Source organism: Oenanthe melanoleuca, chromosome 1 (assembly GCF_029582105.1).
Source record: "Oenanthe melanoleuca isolate GR-GAL-2019-014 chromosome 1, OMel1.0, whole genome shotgun sequence".
In the NCBI taxonomy this organism is placed as follows: domain Eukaryota; kingdom Metazoa; phylum Chordata; class Aves; order Passeriformes; family Muscicapidae; genus Oenanthe; species Oenanthe melanoleuca.
In genome coordinates this window covers 54,523,350-54,549,698 of record NC_079333.1, presented here as the reverse complement: position 1 = coordinate 54,549,698, position 26,349 = coordinate 54,523,350, and the positions used below count along the sequence as shown (strand labels likewise).

Genomic DNA, 26,349 nt, shown 5'->3' with positions numbered 1-26,349 from the left:
TTGCTTTCTCTGCAGTATCCTTCAGCAGTACAGCAGGTCCACCTCTCCTTTAGACAATAATGCTTCAGCAAACAGAAGTGGGGATTGAAAATATAATTAAACTGATGTCCAGAATTTGCTGTACTGAGGTCCAGTGCCTGAAGATTATTGCTACAATTTAGGAGCAACTCTTCAGCTTGAAGAGTGCTATGCATATCTATATTGCTATATAAATAACACCAAATAATAAAGCAGGGCTATTTTAAAGGTCTGACATTATAAAAACAATCAGGACTACAAATGAATGTTTTATACCATTAAAAATGCCTTCAAAAAAATCTATTGGAAAAGACAAAATTAACTGGTCAACTGCACAAATGGTATCAGAAGCAAAGATCTCTAAGGGCCATTGCTCCAGCTGTGTATCTAGAGGGAAAAAGTCCTTGAGAATTCTGGTAGTATTAAAATAGTATTTGCAATATTTCTGAATAAATCTTTTTCTTAACAATTTTTAAAGCATAGATTTACATATTCATAAAAGATACATGATCTTTTAGGCATATATACCATTTTCTTCAAGGAATAATTATACTCTTTGAATTCCTAAAGGCCGTGATTAGTTCCAGCTTAGAATTTTATATAATATACTACCTTGTGGTACCTAGTCAACCAAAGGTGTCATACAGACAATTATAGTGTCTAGAAAGAACATTACATTCTTTCTTGTGTTATTTTTCCAAATACATTACCTAAAGAAATTAGTAGAAGTCCACAGCTCATGCCTCTTTCTCATAGTATATTGTGGTAATCAAATATACAAATGCTTTTAGGAGAATTAACACTTCAAACTTATAATCCTGGCTGGGAAGATTTATTCTTCATTCATTTGTATGCACAAGACAATGCAGCAAGGCTCAAGTACCGACTTTTCCAGTTTTATATGATATGCCTCATGATTTCCTTGATAACTTTCAATTATACTCTCTTCTCTGCCTGACCTCAGAAACTTTAATCTTTAGGATGAAACTTTGGTCCCTACCACTCTAATTTACTAATCAGGTACTACATTTACAGGTTCTTTGGAAATTCTCAGTGGTAAAAATCCCAAACTTATATATGTTCCTTGCTATCAATTTCACAAGATTTAACCTGGTATCCATTTCTAGATTCTCCTTTATTCCTGACAGAGACTCTTGCCAGAATGGATCCTGACTACAACACAGAATACTCTAGCACAGACTGTTTAGGAAAATAATTTATAGGAAAAGCATGCAGGCAATTAACTTCAATGGCATAACAAATCTGGACAACATTGCTACACATTAATAGTGACAATATGCTGGAACATACCAGTGTTTAGGATTGAATTAAATAGTCATGGGCAGATTGTCTGCACTGTGCATAACGTGGCACACAGCTGTGCCTCGCTGAGAGGAGTTTTGGGGCAGAACCATCGCCAAACACCCAGCTGCTTTCACTCCTCCCCTCCTCGCTTCCGAGGAAAACAAACTACACTGTTTCACTTCTGGCAGAACATACATTTTCCTGGTGTTGATTATCTGGTTTGCTCTGCCTAATCGATGTGCTTCCTGTGGCTGTCTGTCCAGAAAGCAGCAGCAGTAGTGGGGCTGGTGATACGAAAAAGATGTTTTGAGCACAGTTCTCCATCTCAGAGCGTGCCTGGATATATTTGTATGGACCATATTGTGACCCAGTGTCTTTGAGAGTCCAATTTTGCTACCCTTGCAATGACACAAAGTATTTCCTGAGTTCATAGATTATAACTTCCTTCCAAAGGTGATCAAGCACCTGACAAGAGCACATGTTTTTCTGGATTTGGTACGTGTTAAGGAGGAAGAACTTGGCTGCTGTGACCAGGAGACAGTAGTATTTGGGCAAAATAGCAGAAACACAGCTTTGGATTAATGAGAACAGAATCTAACCTGTTAAGGGGTCTGAGAGATCAGCTTGTAAAACTAAGGAAAAGACTCTAAATTCCAAAACTTTCACTTTATTTGTTTTTAAGCTGTGTTTGCTAATCAAGAAAGTAGTAAGTGACATACTATTCTGCATCAGTTCTATGCAAATAAATGAATACAAGAAAGATTAGTTGGGTTCATTTTTATTGATGCTAAGATAAGTTTTAAGTTTCTAAGAAATCCAGTTCCACTGAAGGTTTAAAAAACTACATGATTGTATGTTCTATTTCCAATGAAGAAGTAAAAATGAATGCATCTCTTGACGAATGGATCATCAAGCAACTTCCAATGACTATTGTTCAGTAGAAAGTTAAATTTATACCTCTTTCTAAGGTTAATGAAATGCTGTATGTGGTCAGCTCACCTCTGTGGTACTTTAAAAAGATACTTAAGAGATGCTCAGAAGAGCAATCGTCGTTTGAAATAGGAGGTAAGAAGAGCAATTCTTTTTGTCCAGTCACAACCCGATGGTCCAATTCCACCGCCAGCACTACCAGCAGGAGGGAAGGAAAAGCAGCACAAGGGGAGAGCTGCTTCACTGTACGGACACGGGGCTGAGCATCTCCCTGATTGTGGAACGGGACGGAAGGCGATGGACAACTTCTGCACAAGGAGGCATCAGAGGAGGAGCGCTTCCAGAAGGGTGAATTACGATCCCAAGTGGCAGCGTTTGCAGGGAATCAGAGTATCAAACAGTGAAGTATATACAGACACCAACTAAGGTGCAAGCGTGTAAATTTTAAAATGCATTTTTAGTGTGGTTTTTACTCCCCCAGATTAATTACGCTTTATCCCTTACATATGTCCCCCGCCCCAAATTTCTAAAATACTGTGTCCTGCAGATGGGCACACGAATAATTTCCGTGTGACCTGAATGTTTTCCCCACTCCAGATCCTGTTTGTTAATGCATTGATTATCCCTAATGTCTGCGTTGATTATCCCTTATCGCTCCGCTTCCCGCCTCTCCCGGGATGCGGCGCGCCTGCTTTGACCCTGCGGGAGGAGCTTCGCGCTCCGTCCTGCCGCGCTGTTTGCCCCTCCTGCCGACCCGTAGTGTTCGCTCCTCCTCGCGCCACCATGGAGGGCGCCGCGGCCTCTGCCGAGGGCCTGCGCTATGCCGAGTACGCCCGGGCCCCTACGGGCGCCGGCAAGGGCCAAGCCGAGCTGGACCGGGGGCTGGTGAGCGCATGGCGGGACCCCCGCCCCCGGCCTTCACACGTGTGAAGGGTGATGCGTGGGTGCGGGGACAGGCGTGCTCCGCTCCCCTCGGGCTGGGCAGGGAGGCGGGGGGGGGGGGGCAGAGGGTCCCTGGCCCGGTGCCGCGGCTGTGGCGTCCCCCCCGTGAGGAGAAGGGCGCACCCGAGGCTTGTAAATGCTCGTGGTCCCAGGGAAATAACTAAGGTGGAGGGTCCGCAATCAGAAAGTTTTATTAAGTTCGTTACACGTTGGCGTGGAAATGTTGGGTCTGACCAACTATGTTGACCCGCACACGGCAGCGGGTTTTGAATAAAGGAGTAGGGTGAAACGGAAGAGAGAAAAGAAGATGTGAATTAAAGGGGAATAGAAAGAGAAAGAGGAAAAATGGGAGAAGAAGAGAGAGAGTATATGAGATCACCAGCCCTGGTTCCATCCTCAGTCCAGCTGATGAAATGTCCTGGAGGTGCCTGGGATACTTCTTTATGGATAGGTTTTCCCTGCCAGAAAGACAGATTTCTCGCTTTCTGTGCAGTTCTGGAAACGGACTGTGGGGCTTGGGGAGTCTTTAGTGGGCTTGATCATCCCCTACAGTCCATGCCCATGTTGTGAACTACTCACCAAAATCGGATAGGTCAGACAATAAGGGAATTTATTAGTTCGCTGATAAGGAACAGGCAAGCAGCCTGGGAGCAGCAGTGGGACTCTGCGCTCCACCAACACGTCCGTCCCACCTTTGGTCACTGCCCCTTTTATAGGCAGTTTCTTGGTGGGCTGTGACATGCCCCTGTGCTGGGATATTAGTCTGAGCAAGCTTGAACATGTTGGCTAGCAGCAGTGGCCACAAGCCCCCACCAGTCTGAACAAGGCTGGAATATGTCAAGTTATGCTCCTAGCAAGTAGGCAGCAGCAGAGACAAGCCTGCTCATGTTCAAACAAGCCTGCATTTTCCTTGTACATAAAAGTGGATACAATTCATGATTATAATGACAAAATAATAAAAAATACATAAAAACAACAAAAAGAAAATTTACAAGAAAGTGACTTAAACAAATATCATGAGATTGTTCGATTTTCCTGTGTCTCATGTCCCTGCTTTACTTTGGATTCAGTATTCTTGTTTATATTGATCTCATGGTGTATTTTTATAATGACAGGAATCACTATGTAACTTCTCACACCCACTTCTTGGCCTCATCTTTGCACTGTACTGTGCTGTGTTTACCTTCAGGAGCTAGAACAAGGAAAAGTGCTGCCCTACCTCTGCAGAGCCCCCTTCTCCAGCCACATCTGGTTCTTTTCCATGGTGTGTTAATTCCAACAATCCTTGGGTATTACCACCAATTTTGTCTGTCACTACCAAGAGTGCTTGGTTGGCTCCACAGCCAGTGGGTGTTTGGAACATACACATTAGCCCCTTCTGGGATTCCACAGCAGAGTACACGGGAACACTTCAGCCCCAGCACTCACAAACCAGGCTGAGAATTCTGTTCCCTGCCATGAAAATGTGTTACCTGACATGTTTTCACCCACTGTGCAAATGTTATTACCACAGGCAGGTTTGAGTGTTGAAGATTTTGCAGGGCTCTGTTTCAGAAAAGTAACTCTCATCTGGTACTTTGTGGGTGGAGGCAGACTGTCTCCAAAGTTTCCTATGCTGTATTGTGCTCTAGAGGAATGGAGGCTGGGACTTTATCTCACTTCTTTCCTGTGACTTCAGCTAGTTCAGAGAACAGTGAGTTCCCATTGGAAAAGGGAATTGGGAAGAACACACAGCTTAAAGCCCCAGATGGTGAAGTTTTCACGTTTTTTAAATGGCTTAAAAGTCTTACTTGCCTAACCTAATTGTGTGTGTGAAGTTGCCTCCACAATATTTCTACGTTTTTAAAACACAGTTTTAAAATTCACTGTTCTCTAACTTATTTATTCATTGTTACTACAGTCTAGGACTTTTTTTTTTTTTTGTTTTATTCCCATAGAAGAGTATTCCTGTGTATTTAACAGCAAGTGTGTATGTAATCTTAAGAGGCTGGCTCTGAAACTCATTATTATCATGGCCATTCTCCCTGCAGAATGCTAACAGGGAATTTCTAGAATTTTGATGTGTCTTTGGGCCTTCTTACCTATCTGGGATACAAGTTGCATTTGGAGTTAGCATGGCTTGCTTTGTTGTTGTGAGTGCTGCCACATTCTTACTGAGGTGTGGAGACTAAGGTGGAGCTTTGGAGGACTGGATGTCTACAGGTTTTCCAGGGTATTAGATGAAAGTCACTTGATCATGGTCACGTTTACTCTTGTAGTTGCTTCACAAAAGCATTTGGAGCAATGGAAGAGCAGCAGTGGAAGCATGAGGTATCTGCTGTCAAAGATCACTCACAGGAGCCTTTGTTGATTAATGCATACTCAAGAAGATTGGTTTGAATACCTTATGGTAATTGTTCTACTAGTGAATCTTGCTCTGGTTCAATTTCCTATGAAATACCATCCAGAACTGTAGTTGTAGCTTTACATACAAACCAAAAATGGTGCTGTAAAATTAAAGAACACAAAATGACATGAGAATTGTGTCAGTATGGAGACAGCATCTAGCTGAAATTACTTCTAATTCACTGTTGGGAAACAAAGTTTCATAGGAAGATTAAGACTAGAGGGAAAACACTAGATTATGAAATCAGATCAGTTGCATAGAGTTTATAATATAATCCCACTTCAAAATGGTTCTGCCTCCACATAGTGTTAGTGAGGTGGTTTGCTTATTCCAATATTCCAAGAATAGTATTCCAGTAAACTGTAACTACTCTTCTGAGGAATAGAAGCCTTATTCTGTCTTCCATACCAAACATTCTTGTTTCAAGTAAAGAATTTTTATGTAAGGGAATATGTATTTTCTGAAATACTTTGTACACTTAGTTAATATACTTGTGTATCCTACTTTTTAGCAGTGTACAGAACTAAAAAAACCCACAGCAAACAAACAAACCAAACCTTAAAAACTTTTAGTTAAGTAATTAATACTTGTGTATTTATTTGAATATAGGTACATATTTCCTGTTTTGTTTGTCCATGATTAAGCATGGATTAATTGCAAAATGCCATTCAACCTATGAAAACAAATTACTGTTTTTTCTGTGCTTTTAATTCTCTTCTGCTCGCTGTAGGCTTCTGAGGCAAAAGACTGTAGGGCTCCTGCTGTGTGTGTGAAACTTAGTTGTGAGGAGAGCAAAATGTTTTTCATTTTACTGAGAGGGATGTTCTACTAGTTGTGGTAGAAGAACCAGTATAAAATCCAAATCCTACACAGGTAGATAGATTTTAACATTTGGAAAGCATTAGCATTGGCAGCCCTTGTCAGATGTAAGAATGTTGTGCTGAAGTTTTAAAATTATGCATTTGAAATTATTTTGTTTATAAATTTAACTTCTTTCTACTTCATAGAACAAGAAGTTCTAATGCTAAGAACTACATATGTAATTTTTTTTTAATACGTTTAAGGTAGAAGGGCACCATGGATTGGGGATTTGCAAAAGTAATCTCTCATCCTTCCCTGTTTTTTCTGCTAAAACATTAAGGCTACTGGAGAATTAAATATTAAAGGAATAGGCAGAAAATCTGTGTTTTCTAACATACTGTGTGTTAATCAATATGCTTTATGCTCTTTTGTTTGCCAAATGCTTAGGTAAATCAGGTCTTGCAGTTGCCTTTCTAATGCTGGTGTCTTATACTCTTTCTGAAAAGGATTAAGAAAATTCAGGTTTTACAGATTTAGCATAACATTTTCATTAGCTTCCTTTAACTGGGTTTGTTACTGAGGACTGAATTACAGAGTAAAATTAAAATACTGAGATCAGCAGAATAGCATAGGGTTGATGACTAACCTTTGGGAGCTGATTCATTGAATAAAGAAAGGGACAGATGTTAGTTTTTAATATTTTATTTCTTTATTTTTCCCCCTTGGATCTTAACATAATGATTTCATTTAAAATCCACATCTTGGAAGTTTCTTAACAGCTTGATTGGAGGGGGAAGAAGGTCAATTCTGTCATAATTGAAAGTCAGAGTGTATGTATTTATTTATTTATCCCTTATGGAATGCAATTTCAAGCAATAGGAGACAAAAATGATCGTGGTGGTAGTTGTATTAGCATGCTGTAAATGAACTGCTGCCTTCCACAGAGAGAACGAGTTGCTTTCATTTAATATTGACCAGAAAGGAGTGCATTTAATTAAAGCTTTGGACTTTGCATTTCAAAGCACCAGGCTAACCTTGACTGATTCTTTTAAATACTCAACTGAATTGAGCGAGCATAGAAAAGGAATCTGAGTCAAGTTGGACTTAAAAAACTTACTGGTTAGTACTTGAAGTTGCCACTGCTTTTATGACATTAAAAGTGTCAAGAAAAAGCCAAACCTGCAGTCTTACCCTCTTAGACTCAAATTCTGTTTTTATCACATGTGTGTAGTTGGGATACAGTCACACCAAAACAAACATTCAAGATACTTTGATGTGTCAAGTTATCATTTCTTTGCTAATATGTGTCAGGTGACTCTTCCCTAATATGCTCATAATGCAAATAAGGTCAGTTACCATTAACCAGTATTTCTCAGATTTTCTGGTGCCTGTACTTCACTTAAATGTGTGAACAGTCTTTTGTTCTTCTCTGGCTTGAGCTCTTTTACCAGTATTCTGTCTTATCTTCATTTTCCCTTTGATCCCGCATCCTGCTCCTATTCAAGGGCTGCTGCCATGGTTTGTTTTTACCTGCTGTATTCCCAGCTGCAGTAGCTTTCCACTAACTGCTGGTGTTTTCCACTGAGATTGGACTAATGCAGTTCCAGCAGACATGGTCGACTCTGTCAAAGGCCCTCAGGGGTCTCTGGGCACTGTGCTCTCAGATTACTGTGCAAAAGCACTTAAGGTACTTCTGCACTGAACTGACAGAATCCTGGTATTATTTATTAGTCTGGTCTCTGAGCTTGGTCTTGTCTGTGATGAGGTGTCTGCTGCTAATGTCTTGTTGGACCTGCATGTCTTGTAAACTGATGACTTAAACCACCTTTTTGGTGGCAAAGCAAGTATAACTTAATTTGGACAATTACGTGCTAATAATTTTCCTTTTTTTTTTTCTTTTTTTGCCGGTGTAATCTATTTCACACATTGTTGAGCTCTTAAATGACTGTAACCACTTAGTAAAAGATCCTTGCTGTCAATCTGAATAAGTCAAGGAAACTCTTGAATATTAATCCATGGTCACAAACCACATGACAGAATAATATAGAATTCCTATAGGGTTATGATATTTCCAGAAAGGTGGCTGTTTGTGGTTCGTGTCTAAGTGGAGGAATTTTTTGAATGTTTGAATATAGAGAGCCTGGGAAAGCTGATTTGTGAGAAGATATGAAAAGAGTTTTTGTTTGCTGAGGAGATGAACTGTATGCTTCACAATTATACATAATCTACCATTTAAAATAACATGCTTAAACTTTTTCATGGGGAAAAGATGAGAGGAAATTTTGTGGAACTGAAAGGAACAACAGACATAAAACTACTACATTATTTTTACATTCAGAAATGAATGCTAATGTTGAGAAGATTGCAATGAAATGGAAGAGTTAGATTAGATTACTGACATGTAATATAGAGGCATATTTCTAAGGGAAGAATTCCCCCTCAGGTAGGTAGGAGGTAGGTACTTAAAATCTGCAGCATCCAGATGTTAGATCTAGAGGAATGCAGCTTCTTCTCAGGAGGTTGCAGTTTCTTTTGCCCTGAGCTCAGTGCTACAGGCAGCAGTCACAGCCACTCACCTTCAAAACCAAACCTGTAGGAGCCACTGGGCATGAGGGCAGCACCTACATTGTGCAGAGCTGCCTGTTTGCTGGGCAAGTTGCCAACCCACGATCTAGGCCCCAGCTCAGGTATCTCTAGGAAAGCTTTGAGAAGAAGTGTTTCTGAACTCTTCCCCTGCTCCCAAAGTCTAGAAATGAGATTCAATCAAAAACAGAGTGTTTTAGCCCCAGAAATCTTAGTGGGAAAGGCATCTTGGCTCCAGATCCAGTTATTAGGGCATTCACACTGAAGTTGTAGCTTTAAGTCCTTCTGTCAGAATTGCTTGTATAAAACATATAAACCAGTTATGGGATAATTGTGGAAGTAAGTCATATATAGAAGAGACAGTCTGGTGATAAAAGCATTTTCATTGTCATTACGTTTTGAATTCAAGATAAACCTAATCTGATTTCCCAGGTTTCCCAGGGGGATATTCAAGGCATTATTGAACTGTTGTATGATAAGACAGGTGATGCCACAGATGACTATTTCCTTTGTTTCAAAGATTACATGGAGGCTTTTCAGAAGTGGGGAGCTTGTTACCCTTCCTGAATTCTGCAAACTTGTAAGAAGTCAGTCCTTTCTTCAAGGTCTACTTCATATCTTTCATCAGCTTCTTGATCAACATGGGGATACTTCTCATCTTCTTGAAGTGCCTGACTTTTTCAAGCACTGTGTAGGAAAATACATACACCTGATATGGGAGTTTTGAGTTAGTTCTTCATGTTACTGTAATAAACTGATACTTTGTTATGTACTGTGTTGAACTAGTCTGCACAAGTAATTTCAGGTAGTCCTGTCAAGTTGTGTGCCTTGTGTTTTTATCAATGCATACTGTGAGCTGATTTCAGTGTGTGTTCACTGATTTGCTAGTGGGTAGTTCAAGTAAAACCTGATGCGTTGGAATGGGTTAATGGAATTGACCCAATAAAATCTAATAAAACCTGTGAAATACAGAATTTACTTTCATCACTTTTGTAAGTTACAAATGAAATGCCACATCAGACATCAGAAATACTCGTTAAAGTAAAAGGTGTGTGTATATATCAAATTAGAATTCGCATGTTATTCTGATTCCCATTTCTCTGCTTTAGGCCAGGACTATGATAGCACTTGGACTTGGTGTTGCAACTGTTGCATTTGCAGGTAAGGTAAATTAATTAAGGTAATTACCAGTGAAACTCTCATTTGTAAGTTGTGGTTTCCAGAAGGGTTAATGAAGTTTATATGAATATTAATAGTGGAAAGTGGAAAGGTTGCTTGAGAGTATTATGGAAAATTTGTCCACCTGTAGTTTCTGTCTCTTCAAAGTCATAAATTCCAAAGCTCTTTTTGAAAAAAGGTGGAGTAGGCTGGAGAATGTAATTTTATGGACCACAGCTAAAATGCTCCATCTGCGTTTTGTCTGCAAAATGAAAGGTGAAAAGTTTATTTACTTAACAATATACTGCGATGTGGAGGCCCTTTAGTACAGAAGAGTGCAACAAGATGCTATGATATGAAGGTGATGCTCAACAAATTGAAATAGAGGAAAATAAGAGGTTTTAGTGAATACAGTGATTTATCTTACTGTTTCCATGCTACATTGTTTATTACCTGAACGCTTTGCATCTGGACTGTTTGTTACTCTGAAAAACAGGTTCTAATTTGAACATGAGTTTAACGTGAAATAATGGTTAACAGAAAGCTTTAAGAAGAGAGTGAGGTAATGGTACATCACAACATTTCAACAGAGATAACTGTAATGTGGTTTTAGTTTCTGTGTTAACATAGGCACACTCTTAGGTTGCTAAAACTTACAGACACAATATGTGTTTTAAGAATGAATGCAAGATGCTGTTTGAATGAAACAGAGCCACATTTTATAAATAGTTTTTCTGTTGTGTGTAATAGTTAAGGAATAGTTAAAAAAATAACTATTGTTATTATTTTTGGAGAGAGGATTTACATGGAAAATCCTCCAGTAACATGGCATAAATCTTGATTCTGGTGTTGATAGACCTGCTTTGTACTTCTGGGAGCACAGCCTTACAGAAATCCCTCTAATCTTTCCTAGCTGTAGACATTCAGTGCTAGTGGGGAGTTGAATGGCTCTGAATCCCAGAAGATTGTCTTTTTGTAACGAAATTAAAAATGCAGTATTTACAAGGTGTGTAATTAAGCATACAGCATCACAGCAAGAAATATGTAGTACATGGATTTCTTTTTTTGAAGACACAACCTTTGAACAGTATTTAATAAATAATGTAAAGGCAAAACTAATGTTTGAAACTGCCCTTTTTCTTCAAGTTCACAAGGCAAATATCTTCATTTGTCATATTGAAATATATTTAAATCTGTTTATTTAGTGAGTTAAATAGTGAGTAAACACAATGGGTCTTTGTAGTCCATGACTAGGTTTTTAGATGCAACATACTAAAGTTCTTCTCCCTCTCCCAATAGTTTGCAGTTTTTTTAAACCAAAACCCATTCCACTGTAAGGTGATGAACATTAGTTGGAGCTTGTTTGTAGGGGGGTTTTTTGCATTTTAGTGAAAATTTCATTTAACCTTCATCTTTTTCAGGTCGTTATGCTTTCCGTGTTTGGAAACCATTGGAGCAGGCAATTACAGAGGCAGCAAAGAGGATTTCAACTTCTGTAAGTTCAGATACTACTTTGCTAAATTTGTGATTTTGTATTTCAAGTATTCAGAAAGGAGACGTTTTATGTTAAATACAGTTAAGTGCCAGGTAGATAATTTATTTCCCAGGGTAGGACTGCTCCCTACTGTGTAAGTTCTTGCATGTTGTCTGCTATATTTTAAATACCTGTGGGTGAAACTGTATCAAAAGATGTTTATGAGCTTAATAAACAGTTGCAGTTTTTTCTGCTGATGTTCCTTGTTTTGGTACCCTTTACTAGTAAGTGTTAAGATAAATTGTTCAAGTATACTATAAGAAAGTCACTAATTCCTAAATATTGCAAAGTGATGACATGCAGTTGCATTTCCAGCAGCTAAAAGTAAAAAAATTCAGTCTTTCAGATACAGTATTGAAAATCAAGAAGACAAATTGATGAACCTCTAGGATGGGTTGCCATGGAGATGGGAGAGCTTCTGTGCTGGTTAACATATGAGTTGTCTTTTTCTTCTTCCCCAGCTAATTTGAACTTTTAACCAGGTTTTTTTTCTTTGGTTTTGCCCTACTTTTTGGAAAATACAATAATGAGATAAAAAAAATGAAGAAGTAGAGTGCTGTGTGGGATGCATATGCAGGGAATATTTGAGAGCATTTACTTACTGCTTCAGTGGCTATGTTTTCCTCTGGTAAATAAATACATGTGTTCCATTCCTGTTTGATTGAAGTAATTCCCAATGAAATAGATGTTTGCTTGTGGCAGTGTGTTCCTTCAGAGTTCATAGTCTATGTGCACTTATCCACAGCAAAAGAATGCTATTCCCTTCATCATGCTGATGGGTGAGCATGTTCAGGGAGCAGTTGTTGCAGATTATTATTTCCTGAAAAATATACTAAAGGTAGGTTTTTAAAAAACAAAATGCTAGCATTCTACCTACTAATGTTAGGCCAGGTGCAGCACAGAGCCTGTCTAGGCAGACACTGCAGTCCAAATTCATTTGCCATGTGCTTGGTGTTCTGTTCTAAAGGTGCAAGCTTGATCAATGCAAGCCTTCTGGGGAGGAGATTCAACTGTCCTCTTGGGGCTGGTCCACTTTTGTTTTTGCTTACCCTGTGTTTCAGCCAGAAACTGTGCTCTTGGAAAACTTTTGCTCTCTGTCCCTCTTATTGCACTGCTGTTGAGAGACCAATGTCAATTTTTTTTTTTCCTGTTTCAAAAAAAATTTTGAGATATTCCCATATTGCCTGCCAAAACAACAGAGGGGGTTTTAGGTACTGTGAATTAAATTGCTTTCACATGATACAGATACTGGCTGACTTGCAGGCTTCTAGATGTAGCTAGCAGTGCATGTGGCTTCAGAGTATGGAGTGCTTCAGTCTTCACCCTCCCTCCCTCTCTCCCTAGCAGTTTTACTCCAGCAATCTTTTTCTATCCATTTGTAGAGATAGGCTAGAGAATCTAAATTCAGATACATTCACATAAGAAAGCAGGCAGTGACTCTTAACACATTGAAATGTGACATGCTACTGCACAGAGAGGTGTCTGTTCCTAGGAAACTGCACCCCTCAATACTGACTGAGCCAAGCTCATTACAGACCTATCTCATTTTTACCACAGTGACTTTGAGTCCTGCAGAATTCATGAACAACCATAAAGAGCAAACCAGGAGCTTCTGCATTCTAAGTGTTCTTAGTCCCTGGAGCATTATCCTCTGTCTGCCTTAACATCCTGCTTTTCTGCCCAGAACTGTGTGTTGATTTCCAATAGGGTGTCTCTTCTGCTATTCTATTTCTGGACTTGAAAATAGAAGTTTTCAGTGTAAGATGAGATCTACTGGAGACAGTAAAAACTCTCTTCCTGTTTGCCATTTACTGTGTATATCTGCTGGCTTTATATTTGTGAGAGGGTAATGATAATATTTTTCTTCTACAACCATGGTCCAAATTGAAGAATTGTATAATTCTTAGCCAAGATTATTTGACTTTTACTACTCTACAAGTACTACTTTCTTGGTTTGTATTTTTAATATTTTTTATTCTCCCCTTAACAATTAATTATTTTCTTTGAAACAGTAAAGATCAATTGCAGAGGTCCTATGTAAGTGCTTATTCTCCAAACTGCTTATTTTAGTAGTTTTAGATGACTTTGTAGAATTTGAAGCTGCGGAGTATAATTTGTGAATTAGAATCTTCATCATGTTTCTTAATAGCTTATTGCCCTTTACAGTGTACTGACAAAGGTTATCAAGCAGTTTGTACTTTTACCTGTGCTTACTGGAAAAAGCATCTCATCACCTTTAGTGTCTGAGCTCAGTGTTACTTTGCTGGGTTTCTGTGGTGTTTGAAGGCACCTTACTTGGTCACTATAATTTTCAGTGCTTATTCTAGCTTTCAAGAATGAAACCTTGTTCCTTGTGGCCTTCTTTTTCTTCAGAGTCTGTGAACAGCTGCCTATTTCAAAGCTAGCTGCTTCCCACTGTAAGCCCCCACTCTTTCTCCTCTATTTACAATGCATCCCCTGCTCTGTTTGCAGTAGAAATCACAGTTGATGTTGGTCCCTCCCAATCACACAAGATAATACAGATGCTGTTTGTTCTTACTGTCTGCTCACTAATAAATTACTTGGGAAAGATCAAGCTGAGCAATTATAAAATGATCATTTAAAATGTTGTTTGCTGTATCTTGAGGATTTTACACTTCCTATTTACTTACGTAAATAAGTAATGTGTAGTCAACAACTGCACTCATCTTTTTGTCAGAAATAGTAAGCAGAAGCAAGTAAAAATTTTATTCTGAATTTTTACCTCTCATTTAAGACAGTTACTTCATATTTGAGAATATGTATTTGTAAATGCTTGTGTAATTTAGTTTTGACGTTTTCTACCATCTTTCATTCAGTGGAGAAAGACACTAGAGGAATCATTGTCATTTCCACTCTATAAGAAGTCCTAATGCTTGTTCCCACAGAAATGTTTTTTTTTTCATTTGAGCATAGTTTTGTCACTGGTGTCACAAATGCCAATGACACTGTTTTGTTTCTGTTGCCACTAGAAGGTGCATAGATACATATAGAAGATATTGAAGACAGAAACAGCAATTCTAGGCTAAATGAACTGTCAAAATACTCAAATCCCACAGTCATGAAACTCTGTGTTCTATAACAAAATTATATCTTCTGTAGCACATCATTAGATTTTCCCACTCTGTTTCCCTTACTGGATCTGATTCTGCTCAGACTCACAGAGTTCTGAATTGAGAGGTAAGGGTAGCAAATATCTCTCTTGTCCTTAATTGAAAATAAAGTTTCCAGAGAACAATGCAATCATTTCTGTAAGATTTCTTTTCAAAAGTGAAGGAAGTTGAATTTGATATTAGCATAATTGTGCATTGTATCACAGCTTCTAAATAGTTTGTGGTTGTAGTTTGTTTTTTGTGTTTGGTTTTTTTATCTCCAGTGTTTGTTACCCTTTTGGTGGAGAACTATATTAGTTTCCAGAAAAATTCACTTCTCCATGTAATATAATATATGGTCTCAGTTTTGGTGTTTTCAGTCTCTTAACTGGCATGGAAACAATGATTATGCTTTCCCTTTGCAGAAAAGTATCTTGAAGATGTCATGGTCCCTATGCATTGGATTTTCTTTTCTGGTTGCTTTTGCAAAGATTTGTATGACTGAATAGATGTTTGCAAAGCAAAAAAGGGCAGCCATTTTCTGTCCCTCCCTATGCCCCAAACCTATTAATAGCATTTGTTCAGACAGGAGGACTTACATAAATTGCTGAACAGTAATAATGCACAAGGAAATTAAGTAAATAAGATGATACCTCCTCCCCTTCCCCCACATAGTACAAAGGAATGAAGAGCTTTTTCCAGTACAAAATTTTCTTTGCAATTGCTGGAGCTAATAAATAATCAAGTGTCTAGAGCTACCTGCTCATCAAGGAGTTCTCATAACAGAAAAATATCTTTCCAGCCATTACTTAGAATTTACAACTAGGAAAAAAATGTTTTTGCTTGAATAGCATGCAAAAGTGCTCTTATTAGGGAACTAGAAATTTGCCAGGGTGTTTCCTAAACTGAAGTCTCAGTGTTTCTTCCTCTTTTTTCTAACCAACGGGGAAAATGCTTTTATGTGTAATTTCCTTCTTCTTTAAATTCTGCTTAGGATGGAGATCTTAATTTAAGAATGGATTGTTGTTGCTAAATTCTTCACTTACGAGAAGAAAATATTTTTTCTTGGAGACCAATTCAACAAGCCATTTTTGTTTGTGTGTGAAAGGACACAGGCAACAGAATTTTTTTTTTTGTTCCTCTTGGAGGTGAACCATGGCTTCCTAAGGTTAGAACAGCATCAAGGAGGTAGGCTTTAAAAGCAGGAAAAGTATTTCTGTATGTAAGCCTGCAGCCATCCCTCCCTAGTCTCTCATTTTAAGTAGTGTTTTAGATGACATCTACCAAGAACAGAGACAAACTGTGTTAAAGAAAATTCAAATGTTGCTCTTCTCTACATTAATAGCAAACTAGTGGTCTCCTGCATTAGAGTTGTATGTCAGAGTTGAAGGGCAGAGAAGAATTCAGGAAACTGTCTGTACCTAGACTGCTTTGGGAGCAAATTTTTCTGGAAAAACTTCCAGAGAACATTAAAGTATGCTTTTCTCTTTTGCTTGTAGTAACTGTTGGACATTGTTGCAAATTTCTGTGTAGTTCTGCTCTTCAAGGGTGTTACCTTTTGGCCATTAAATTATTGTCATAATTCCCCTTCTGAGAACCAGAGAAGCACTGTGTGTTCCCTTAGTGTTTCACCCTCTAACCCTTCATGTCCATGTGCACTATTACAGGTCTGGTTTGTGTTACCCTGTAGTTACAGAAGTGGCTCCTCCACAGATTCTCATTGTTGGCATGGCACATCCACAGGTCCTTCAGCTTTGATTCCTGTAGTGTTACAGTAGTGGTTACTTTATTCATGGTTTGGGAAGGGAAAAACGAAGATAAAATTAACAACACACTAAAAAATTTTCCTCTGTGGTTGCATGTGACTTTATGGTAGCAATAGGTGAAGTATTTCTGAACCATGCTTTTGGGTGAGTATCTCTCCTAAGCTTAAAGGCTTTGCTTAGCTTTCATAGACAGAACCTTTAAATACTATATAATGGTTTAGAAATTATATAAGAGAGTTTGTGTAGATATAAGGCAAAATTTTCACTGAATATGAACGTCTATATTTAGTGAGAAGAGTTTTTTCAAGGGCCAGGCACATTTTACTTGGGGGTAAAGGGAATACTTAAAATAGTCTCAGCTCTTGGGCCAGACTTCCCTTTGATAGCAACAAAAGAAGCTTATTTTCCCCTAGTTGATAGGTTTTGCATTGAGGAAAAAACTTCAGTCTTGTTGAGGGATTACTGTGTGTTAGTTCCCCAAGGCATGGAGCTACATCTGATACCTCTGGGACTTACAGAAACATTCACATTGTGATCACTGCTAACCATCAATGGTGGTTCCTTAGGTTTTTTTCATAATTTAAAATAGATTTATGGTTGACAAATCTACTTTCCACCCGTTTTCTGTGACTATCTCTTTCTCCATTCTCACCTCCTTTTTAATGTTCTTTTACCACTGTTTTTTCTTCCTTTCTTAAAACAGTGGATAAAATTTCATATGACAGTGAGTTTTAAAAAAAAATTAACCTCAGATCCTATATCTAATAGTTGTCAGTCATTGGTTTATTTACCTACTTGCTTTGTAGAAATATCTGGAGTGATTGTCCATAGCATCCATGGATGGCAAAGTATTGTCACTTTTGGCATTTTCCATCGTGATGGTACCAGTGCTGTTCTCAACAGCTGTCCTACTTTCCCTTCCATACCCTCCCCAACACATACATTGTGCCATCCTATCCTAGTATGTACTTTGATTCTGGACTTTTTTGCCTGGAGGCAGGATTTTAGTGGTTGTAACTATTAATATCTCCTAGTAACAGTAGAAGATTGTGAAAACATAGGTAGTTATTTTTAAGTTAGTTTTTGTATCTGTTATCACTCAGGAGAAGTCCTTTCATATTATCTGGTTTCCAGTCATGCCATGCCTTCGAAATAAATTATAGATGAATGCAATGCTCTGAATGAGGTCATATAACTACAGTTTAGATTCTGGCACCTTGTACATGAACTAATTACTGCTTTTGCCCCCTTTCTTCTTTTTAGAGTCTTTCATCATACTATAAAGGAGGATTTGAACAGAAAATGAGTAGGCGAGAAGCAAGTCTTATTTTAGGTGTAAGGTAGGTGTGTTGCATCAATATGTTTTTACTTTGGCAAGTATTGAATGAAGCAGATGCATGTTTCAAGAATGTGAAATACTCTTGCCAAAACCATGGCTTTTTTTATAAAAGATTTCTAGTGGCTTATAAATTATTCTAATACTCTGGTTAAACTAAAAAGCAAACAATAAAATGCTCATAAAACATGTGACTTTTGTTTGGATTGAAGGCATGGTAACATACTGCAGAGGAGAATTGTTTTTGCTGTGCCCTGGGTCCCTTTCAGCAGAGCCACTCCCCAGTCAGGCATTTCCCAGCCTCTAGCATTGCAAGGGAGACCTCATCCCAAGAGCCAGCCTCTGTACTCATCCTTGTGGAATTCTGTGAAGGGTTCCTGTCAGCCCCTTCCTGCAGCCTCTTGAGGTGCCTCTGAATGTCAGCACTGCCCTGCAGCATATCAGCTGTTCCCACCACAGTGATAGACTTCTTGGCCAGTTGGTGTTAGAAGGTAGCATCTTGGTGTGACTCAGATTGCAAGTCAAGGAAAATGTGATTTTGACATTAATATATTTTTTTCACTAGTGATAAAGAATCTTTAGAGCCCATTGTGGGATAAGCAATAACTCATACACTAAGCAAATTTGAAGTAAACACCTCTTTTTCACCGTTGCTGCTTTGAGCAGGTCTTCATGATCTTCTGTAATAATGCAATTGCCACTTTTCCCCAGTTATGATTTGGCCATCTGAGGTTCTAAATGTGGTATAACATCTTTCCTTTTTAGTATTAAAAACACCTTTGCAAATCAAAATATAGATGATTGTTATTTATAGCTGTGTGATAAATAACTTTGGTTTTGTGTTGATATAATCCAAGACCTTTCACCCTCTGTTTGTTTCTTACTTTCTAGGTTACTTTCTGTTCAATTGAAGTATTCTTTTCTTATGCAGTTCTGTGAACTATTTTTGCAACATACCCTAATTTCACTGTGACAGAATAATAATTAGAGAGGTTGTTTACCTCGGGAATTTAGTTGGGCTGATACCTTGCATTCAAGCTGTATCTACAGAAAGATTAATTAATTGAATCATCACTGATTAAGAAGTCACCTGAAGTGGAAAACACTTATTCATTTCTGCATACTAACAAATTATAAAAAACTGAACCATTCAAACTGTCCTTTTGCATACAAGAGCCTTATTGTGTTGGCATACTGCATCCATAAGTGGTTATTTGTCTGGTAAGGTACATATTTTGTATTTAATTTAGGCCTAATACATATTTTATGTATGTCATTGAAGTAAACAACATTATGTAGGTAGCACCTGTAAATCAGCATGTCCCTGAATGTAACACATTGAACAGCTTTGCAAAAATAACACATACAGGCACTTTTTTCAGACCTCAGCAAAAAGAAAAAAAATATGGCTTCTATAAAAATATTTACAGTAGAAGAAAATGTGATAATATTAAATATTTGTTGTTTTGTCACTGATCATAAAAATATTTATTTTCTTGGAGGAAAAATTGTGTTTTCCACATTTAATGCTAGAATAACCAACCAGATATACCCTAGAACTGTTGGGACTATCCTATTTTTTCCCTCTCAAATTATTTATTTTAAATGAGTGGATGTATTGCATTTTTACAAAAACCTGTAAGATATTTGTGTGTGTCAAATACACAGACTTTTGAAAAATGTCATTCTCTTTGCCTTACATGCCTTTGTTGTTGTTGCGTCCTCAGAGATGCAGTTTTATGTTTGTCCACAAGATGGTGAAAATCTCAAGTTTTAATTATTTTTGAAGCCAGTATAAACTGATAATTTTTAGCCTGAGTGCTCTGGCATTTCTTGTAAGCACTTCAATTTGTTTTTGCAGTCCATCTGCTGGCAAGGACAAAATCAGAACAGCGCATAGGAAAATCATGATTTTGAATCACCCTGATAAAGGTAAATAATTATTACTTTTCTTAACTGGGGCTAAAAAGGAAGAGGCTTAAATGAGATCCTTTAAGATTTCTGACTGTGTAAATAACCACATCAAGTGCAAATGTTTGTTGTTTATTTATTGAGCTTCTGTGTATCTCCTCTCAGATAAACTGAGCTTTATGAGCCGGTTTGACTCATTTTTCTTTAAAGTTGTTTTCTGTACCTGTGCTGCTTCAGTTAAAACTATGAGCTTGGGGACCAGTTTTCCACACTTTGCAAAAACTTCTTGAAAAAGAAGGAAAAATAAGCTGTAAAAAATTTACATTAAACCAAAATTCCTGTTTCAAACTGTGATGGACCAGTTGCATGCATGAAAGTAACTTTCTGTGGGGAAATGCTTTGCAATTACTAAGAAGATCATTGATGAATTTCAGACTTCATAGAATTCACTTGGAAAGATTGTAAAGCTGGGCACTGTTGCTTTACCGGCTGGGTTTTTAATGTAAATTTCTCTTAGAGAAAGGCTATTATTATAACTTTAACTACACTACAGCTGGTTGAGAAAGAAAGCCCATATGTTCATTGCTGTTTCTACTTTAAAATAACAGATGGTGAAGAGTTGCACTGTATTTCAGAAGTCAAAAGGGGAAATCAGAGGGGTTTTATATCTTTTTGACAGAATTACAGACTCCCTACCAGCACCCCATTTTAAGATAATGAAAAAGTAACTGTGTCAACTGGCCATGGGAAGTGTTCAGCTGATGCTTTTCTTTTTTCACCCCTCAGTTAAGTTTCAAAGCTGTCCTGCTTGTTTGATTTCAAACTTTGATTTTTGCTCTTTTTATAATGTATAAGTTGCACAGACTTAGAAAGGAAATTCTCTTCTTCATTTCTAGTATATTACAGTGGTCAAAAGTCTCTTCACCTCCAGAGTCCCTATTAGGTCAAGTTTTATTAATAATGAACTTCTGAGTTAGTTGTAGCATTATGTGGACACTTGAGCCAGAGAAAATTGTGAATCTCCATGTGGATTTTGAATAGATCTGAAGAGATGGTTCCTGTTAGGAAGATCCTAACGACCCTAACAAAGATTTTAATGCTGCACTCTTGGAGTTTTAATGCCCCTGCAGCTGGACACATTGTAGGTTTGGATGGATGTAGTGAGCCCTCCAGCATGATAGTGTGACACGGAGCATTTTCTCAGTGGGAGCACCAGTTGAAGGGATTTGTACCTCTCAATGCCCCTGAAGCTCTTCTGGCATGGCTGTAGAAAAAACCTTGTGTAATATCTTCAGCTGCAGAGTGAGGGCCTGGAGTAATCTTGAACATGTGGCATCACAGAGAGGGTTGTTTGCTTATGTACAGATCACTTCTGGCTGTGGGTAGCACAGATGTTCATTTAAAAATAATATTCAATGGTATAATGTAATTTTAAAATAATATTTTACCACCTGGAGTTGATAGAAGAAAGAGCAGTAATTGCAGATTGTAAGTTGCATATGTTCTGAGATCTGAACTGTTGGAGAGAGAAATATTAGAAATAAATAGGAAATATATAGAAATCTGCGTAATAATATCCCCAGAGACTACTACTGTAATGGTTGCTTATTAATCTTTGCAGTTCAGTTTTAAAGTGTTTTTATATTGATACATTCTATGTTAAATTATCAGTTACAAATTTTATGAAAGAACATTTTCTCACAGGAAAAAAAGGAAGAGAGAAACCTTTTGGACTTGCTTTAATTATAAACAAACACTTAGGCAATCATGAGATTGAATTTCCTCTCATTGGAGGGCTACAAAATTAATATGGCACTTAAGGATGTAAATGTAGTGAAAACACTTCCAACAGATTTGAATTTACTTTGAGGTCCTGTATTCTAGACATGTAGAAATTCAAGGTACATTTAAAAATTACTTCTAATACATTGTTTATTGCAGGTTTAGTCTTTACTGTTTGTTTGATCCTCTTATCTACTCTGTGAAAGAAGCAGTACTCAATAGTAATCCTGTTCATTGCTACAAAGCTATTTTAAAAAAGAAAAAAATAAATTCTTTCTTCAATAGCCAATTCATTACTCATCACTTGCCCTGCCTCACTTTCCTCCAGTGTGGCTTACCTATTAGGACTACAACATGCAAGCAAGACAAAACCATGAAAAGAATTTTTTTTCCAGTTGTTTTACTGCATCACAAAATGACTTTATACTGATTTAGATTCCTGCAGCAATGTCCTAAAGAAGTCTTTTAGCTAGCCTCACTTTTTTATTTGTGCCTACAGCTAGCTCTGCATGTTTATTCTATCATTGTCTTTTTTAGTTAATAGAATGAATGAAATGGTGAATGAAAAAAATAAAATTGAACAAATGCCTTGGAAAAGGCTATGCAGTGCACAGTACTGCTGGAATCACATTTTCCATAAAAATATAGGTATATTATTATAAGTGGTAAGTTACTGATACAGAGCTTGCAGTGTTGTTTTTGGTGACTGTGGGCAGATGGTTGGCACACAAGGGGAGAGTGAAAAAAAACCCAAACACAAAAAGGCTGCTGAACTGTAATCAGATTGTTAGATGGAGCGTAGAGCAATGACACTGTTCAACAGTAGGAGTTAGAAGGCATACCATGTTTAAATAGCTTTAATATGATGGTCTCTGGCTGGTAGCTCTGGGCATCTCACACAGGAGATGCTTGCACAATAATTCTTTGTCAAAGTTATTTTAAAATTTTACTTCTCAGTTTTTAGGATGAGTGGAAGTAATAGCTGTTGGGTTTGAGTGGATGTTCAGGACAGCTGACCTTGCATATATTTGCAGTAGCATCCCACTGTAGATCTAAGGATCCCATCCCCACAGGGTGTAAAGTGATTTCAGATTTCAGTTTTGTCTCTAACACAAGTTGTTCTGTATTATTCTGCAGTGATTTCATGTTTCTCATGTTTCCTTATCAATCAGTTTACTTCTTAACAATGTCATTTGTATCAAAAGGATCTATGTAGGAAAGAGCTAATAAGTGAGTAATAGATTCTGCAAGGGAGGTAGTTTGGTACTTAATACTGATGTGTAAACAGTATTCCTTTCCCTTTTCTCTTCTCAGGTGGATCACCTTACTTAGCAACAAAAATAAACGAAGCAAAAGACTTGTTGGAATCCAGTGCCAAAAACTGAAACCTGAAGCCTTGGGCCGTAGGATATTCAGCAGATACATTGTGCAATAATTTTCACGTCTGCTTGCTCTGCACAGTTTATTAACATTGATTGCTCATATTTATTGTCATAATTAAAATGTTAAGATTATTTAAAAGCAAAGTGAAATCTTGTACAGTAATGTAAAGTTATGTACAGTTATGCCCCTATAAGGAGCAGGGAGTCGGAATGATGATCCTTGTGGGTTCCTTCCAACTCAAGATGTTATATGACTCCCATATATGAGTCCCATTTCAGTGTATTCTTACTGAATTATAATCCCTTACAAGCTTCAAAAAAGTTCTTTTGACTGTGGTTTTTTTGAGAAGTATTTGTTGATTTCTTTTGTTTAATTTTGGATCTTTTAAAATAAAAACTTAAAAACAGTAATAGAGGGTTGTTTCTTCATTAGTAAAGAAACAGCCCTATCTTTAGGGTCACCATAAAATCTGTGACAGTGCATTGAGTCACAGGAAATATGAAAGACCCCATTTGGCAAGTTTTCAGCACCACCTTACGCTTGAATCTGTTCATTTGTGAAGTAGTAGAGTTTGTTCATGGGTGCAGTTTGAGAGCTGCAACTCAGGACAAAGTGACTGATGGGACTACAGACTGCAGCTTCCACTAGGTGTGTTTATGGGGCTTGGAGCTATGAAGGAGGATTCTTGGGTTTGGTTGCTTCTTTTGCATATTAAAAGATCTCTGAAATTGTCAAGTAATTATTAAGACATGCTATTACTTCAAGTCACAGAGTATGTTTAATCTCCAGCAGTTGGAGTAAACATGGGATTTTCTGCAAAGGTTTTCATGGCAGTGAGATTGAAGAAGGTGGGTCCATGTGGCATGGTTTAGATGGATTTTCCAGGCTGCTGCTTGTCTAGGTTAGCCCAGTTGTGTGAGCCTGGTGTAGAACTGATGCAGCAGGGAACAAACAGGAGAGTATGTGCTTTTGCACATGGCTCCAGGAGCACTTACTGGGTTAGCTCTCCAGTAATGCTCACATCTCTGCATTATGCCTCATATCCCAGCATATATGTACCTCTCTTCATTTGTAGTGTCCTGGCAGTCTAGTGCTGGCTTTGGTGAATCCTGAAGTCATGAACTCAGACTTTAGAGGGAACAAGTTGTAGTTGACAGCTCAGGGTAGGTGCTATTTGGGGCACTTGGCTGCTACAGATTACTACCAATAAGTCCTCTGCAGTTGAATTAAATCTCCTAAGCATAGACAGTCTAGTGTATTTAGTGCAAGACTGAAAAACTGATGTCCACTCAAGCACTGTCATTAGAAGCACAACAAATAGCTTACTAAAGTGCTACAAATACAAAATTTAGATACTCCATTTTCTAGGTTATTTAGCCAGAGGTAAGTGGCTAAGAGCAGTTAATATGAGGTTGGATGCTTTAATTATTTATTCACCAGAATGTGCATTTGTAGTTCATCCATGGTGGATGTTCAGATTATGTGGATTTTTCCTTGAAAGGAAGAAAGAGTATGAAGTATTTTTTATTTGGGTCTTCCCGCTTTGTCAGAATTCCCTTACTTTCATCAAAGAGAGGTGAAAAATTTTAAGTTGACCCTAAAAGAAAGTACTAATTCTAAGTACTTTTGAGACTTAGTTGCAATTAGAGTGGCAAGACTAGGGCCCAATTTCACTGGGTAAAGCTGGAGAAACCTGCCTGGAAATAGCATACCCTATACAAGTTCTACAGTTGCATCATGTCACTACTGCTCTAATACAAAAAACTTGAATGAAAATAGTTTATTCCTATGCAGTTAGCTTCAATTGGTTCTTGTTAAAGGAGTAGCTCCCATAAATTAATGCACATTTAGAGCCGGTCATTCTTTTCACTGGTATATCAGTGTGTATTGGCAAAAAATATAAGTGTGTTTTCATTTTGGGAGGAAACGAGTGAAATAGTGATGTTCCTAATTTTCTGAAGTGGAATCTGTAAGTGATATGAATCATTGTGCAAAATCAAAATTGATGTGAATGGTAGGTGGTAAAAGCATTCTGCTGAATGATTTTGAGCTGACTAGCTGTTGTTTTCATATAGTTACCTTTTTTTTCCTGAGTGAAATGAGTTGCAGAGAGCTGTTCTAAAGTATCAGTTAATACAAATGCAATAAAGATTGCTTCTTGCTCTGTTCTTAAAAATTAACTTGTCATGTCTTTGTAAAAAATAGAGGGTTTGTCTTTTTCTGTGAGATTCTATTATTGATAATTTTATTCCTGATATAATTATTTATATCTGATTATTTTGGATGAAACACTTTTTTCTGCCTTTCAGTTATGAGAGAGGTTGTCCTTAAAAAGAAGAAATAAAACTGCATTCTGGTTTCTCTGGTTTTTTTTTCAGAGCAGACTATTGACTAGTTAACAAATTTGATAAATTAACAAATTAAAAAATTCAGTAGATTAACTGGCTTGTCCTATCTCTGGAAAATGCTATAAAATGAATGAAGCTAATGAGGAGCAGTTGTGAAAGCATCACACATACAATAGCATATTTTTTCTTGTCTGTTTACTTGCACAGCTTGCTTTACCTACTAAGTGATGTTTAGGTGGATGAATATAGGACAGGGAAAGGCTAATCATGGAAGTGTTGCTCGATTTGTTGTTGCTGATAGTCAGCATGACAGGCTGAGGAATGTCTTTGGAGACTGCCTTGCAAAACAGCACCTGGATTGATGCTCAAGTGGGCTTGGAAGAACAGGATGCTACTGTTTGTAAAAACATAGCCCAGTAATTTAATCTTAAAAATATTCAGCCTCTTGAGACTATTTTCTTTACTTGTCAGATGGGTAAGTGTTTTTTGTGTAAGAAAAGTGCATAGAGGTTGATTTATTCTGGTGCAATTTCTGTCCATCTGTAGTACAAGCAGACTCATTTTTCATGTGTTGCTTTAATGTTCAGAAAATGTTCATCTGTAACTTCTTAGCTTGGGAATTCCCAGGTGTTTTTTCTACTTGGATGATAACCAGTTCCAGATACTCTCCACAGCTTCAGAAGTCAGGCAGAACTGAGTGCATTTATATGGCATTGCTGTGGATGATTCCCAGTTTATTTAATGAAGCAGGGCTTGCTCATCTGCCTGGTTTTTGCTCTTAGTAATGGAAGTTTTACCTAATATTTAATTCTTTACTCTTCATACAGCAGCGTTAGGGATAGGTCTGCAAAAACACCCAGTGAAATATTGTTATCTGCCTATGCAGGAGTGCCACTTGCAAAACTTCCTGGCTTAGGATGGGACTGGGATAAAATTGAGACACAGTTCACAAAACCTTTGCCTGATCTTCTAGGTAGTTTTAAAGGTACGAATTTACTGTCCTGTGTGCTTGGATTTTAGCTTCTGTATAGGTGTAAAATTACTTTCTTCTTGCAA

The 26,349-nt window shown here is 37.7% G+C and overlaps 2 protein-coding genes across 4 annotated transcripts in view; both read left to right on the top strand.

Annotated features, from left to right (window-relative positions):
- The window catches only part of AKAP11 (A-kinase anchoring protein 11), a 384,481-nt gene that overhangs the window by 305,037 nt on the left and 53,095 nt on the right, over positions 1–26,349 (top strand). The window lies entirely within an intron of this gene.
- On the top strand, positions 2,978–24,629 carry DNAJC15 (DnaJ heat shock protein family (Hsp40) member C15). Its single transcript, XM_056496100.1, has 6 exons — positions 2,978–3,138; positions 10,075–10,126; positions 11,545–11,618; positions 17,797–17,873; positions 19,731–19,801; positions 22,877–24,629. The coding sequence occupies exons 1-6, from the start codon at positions 3,037–3,039 to the stop codon at positions 22,945–22,947; spliced, it is 447 nt and encodes a 148-aa protein (XP_056352075.1). The 5' UTR covers positions 2,978–3,036; the 3' UTR covers positions 22,948–24,629.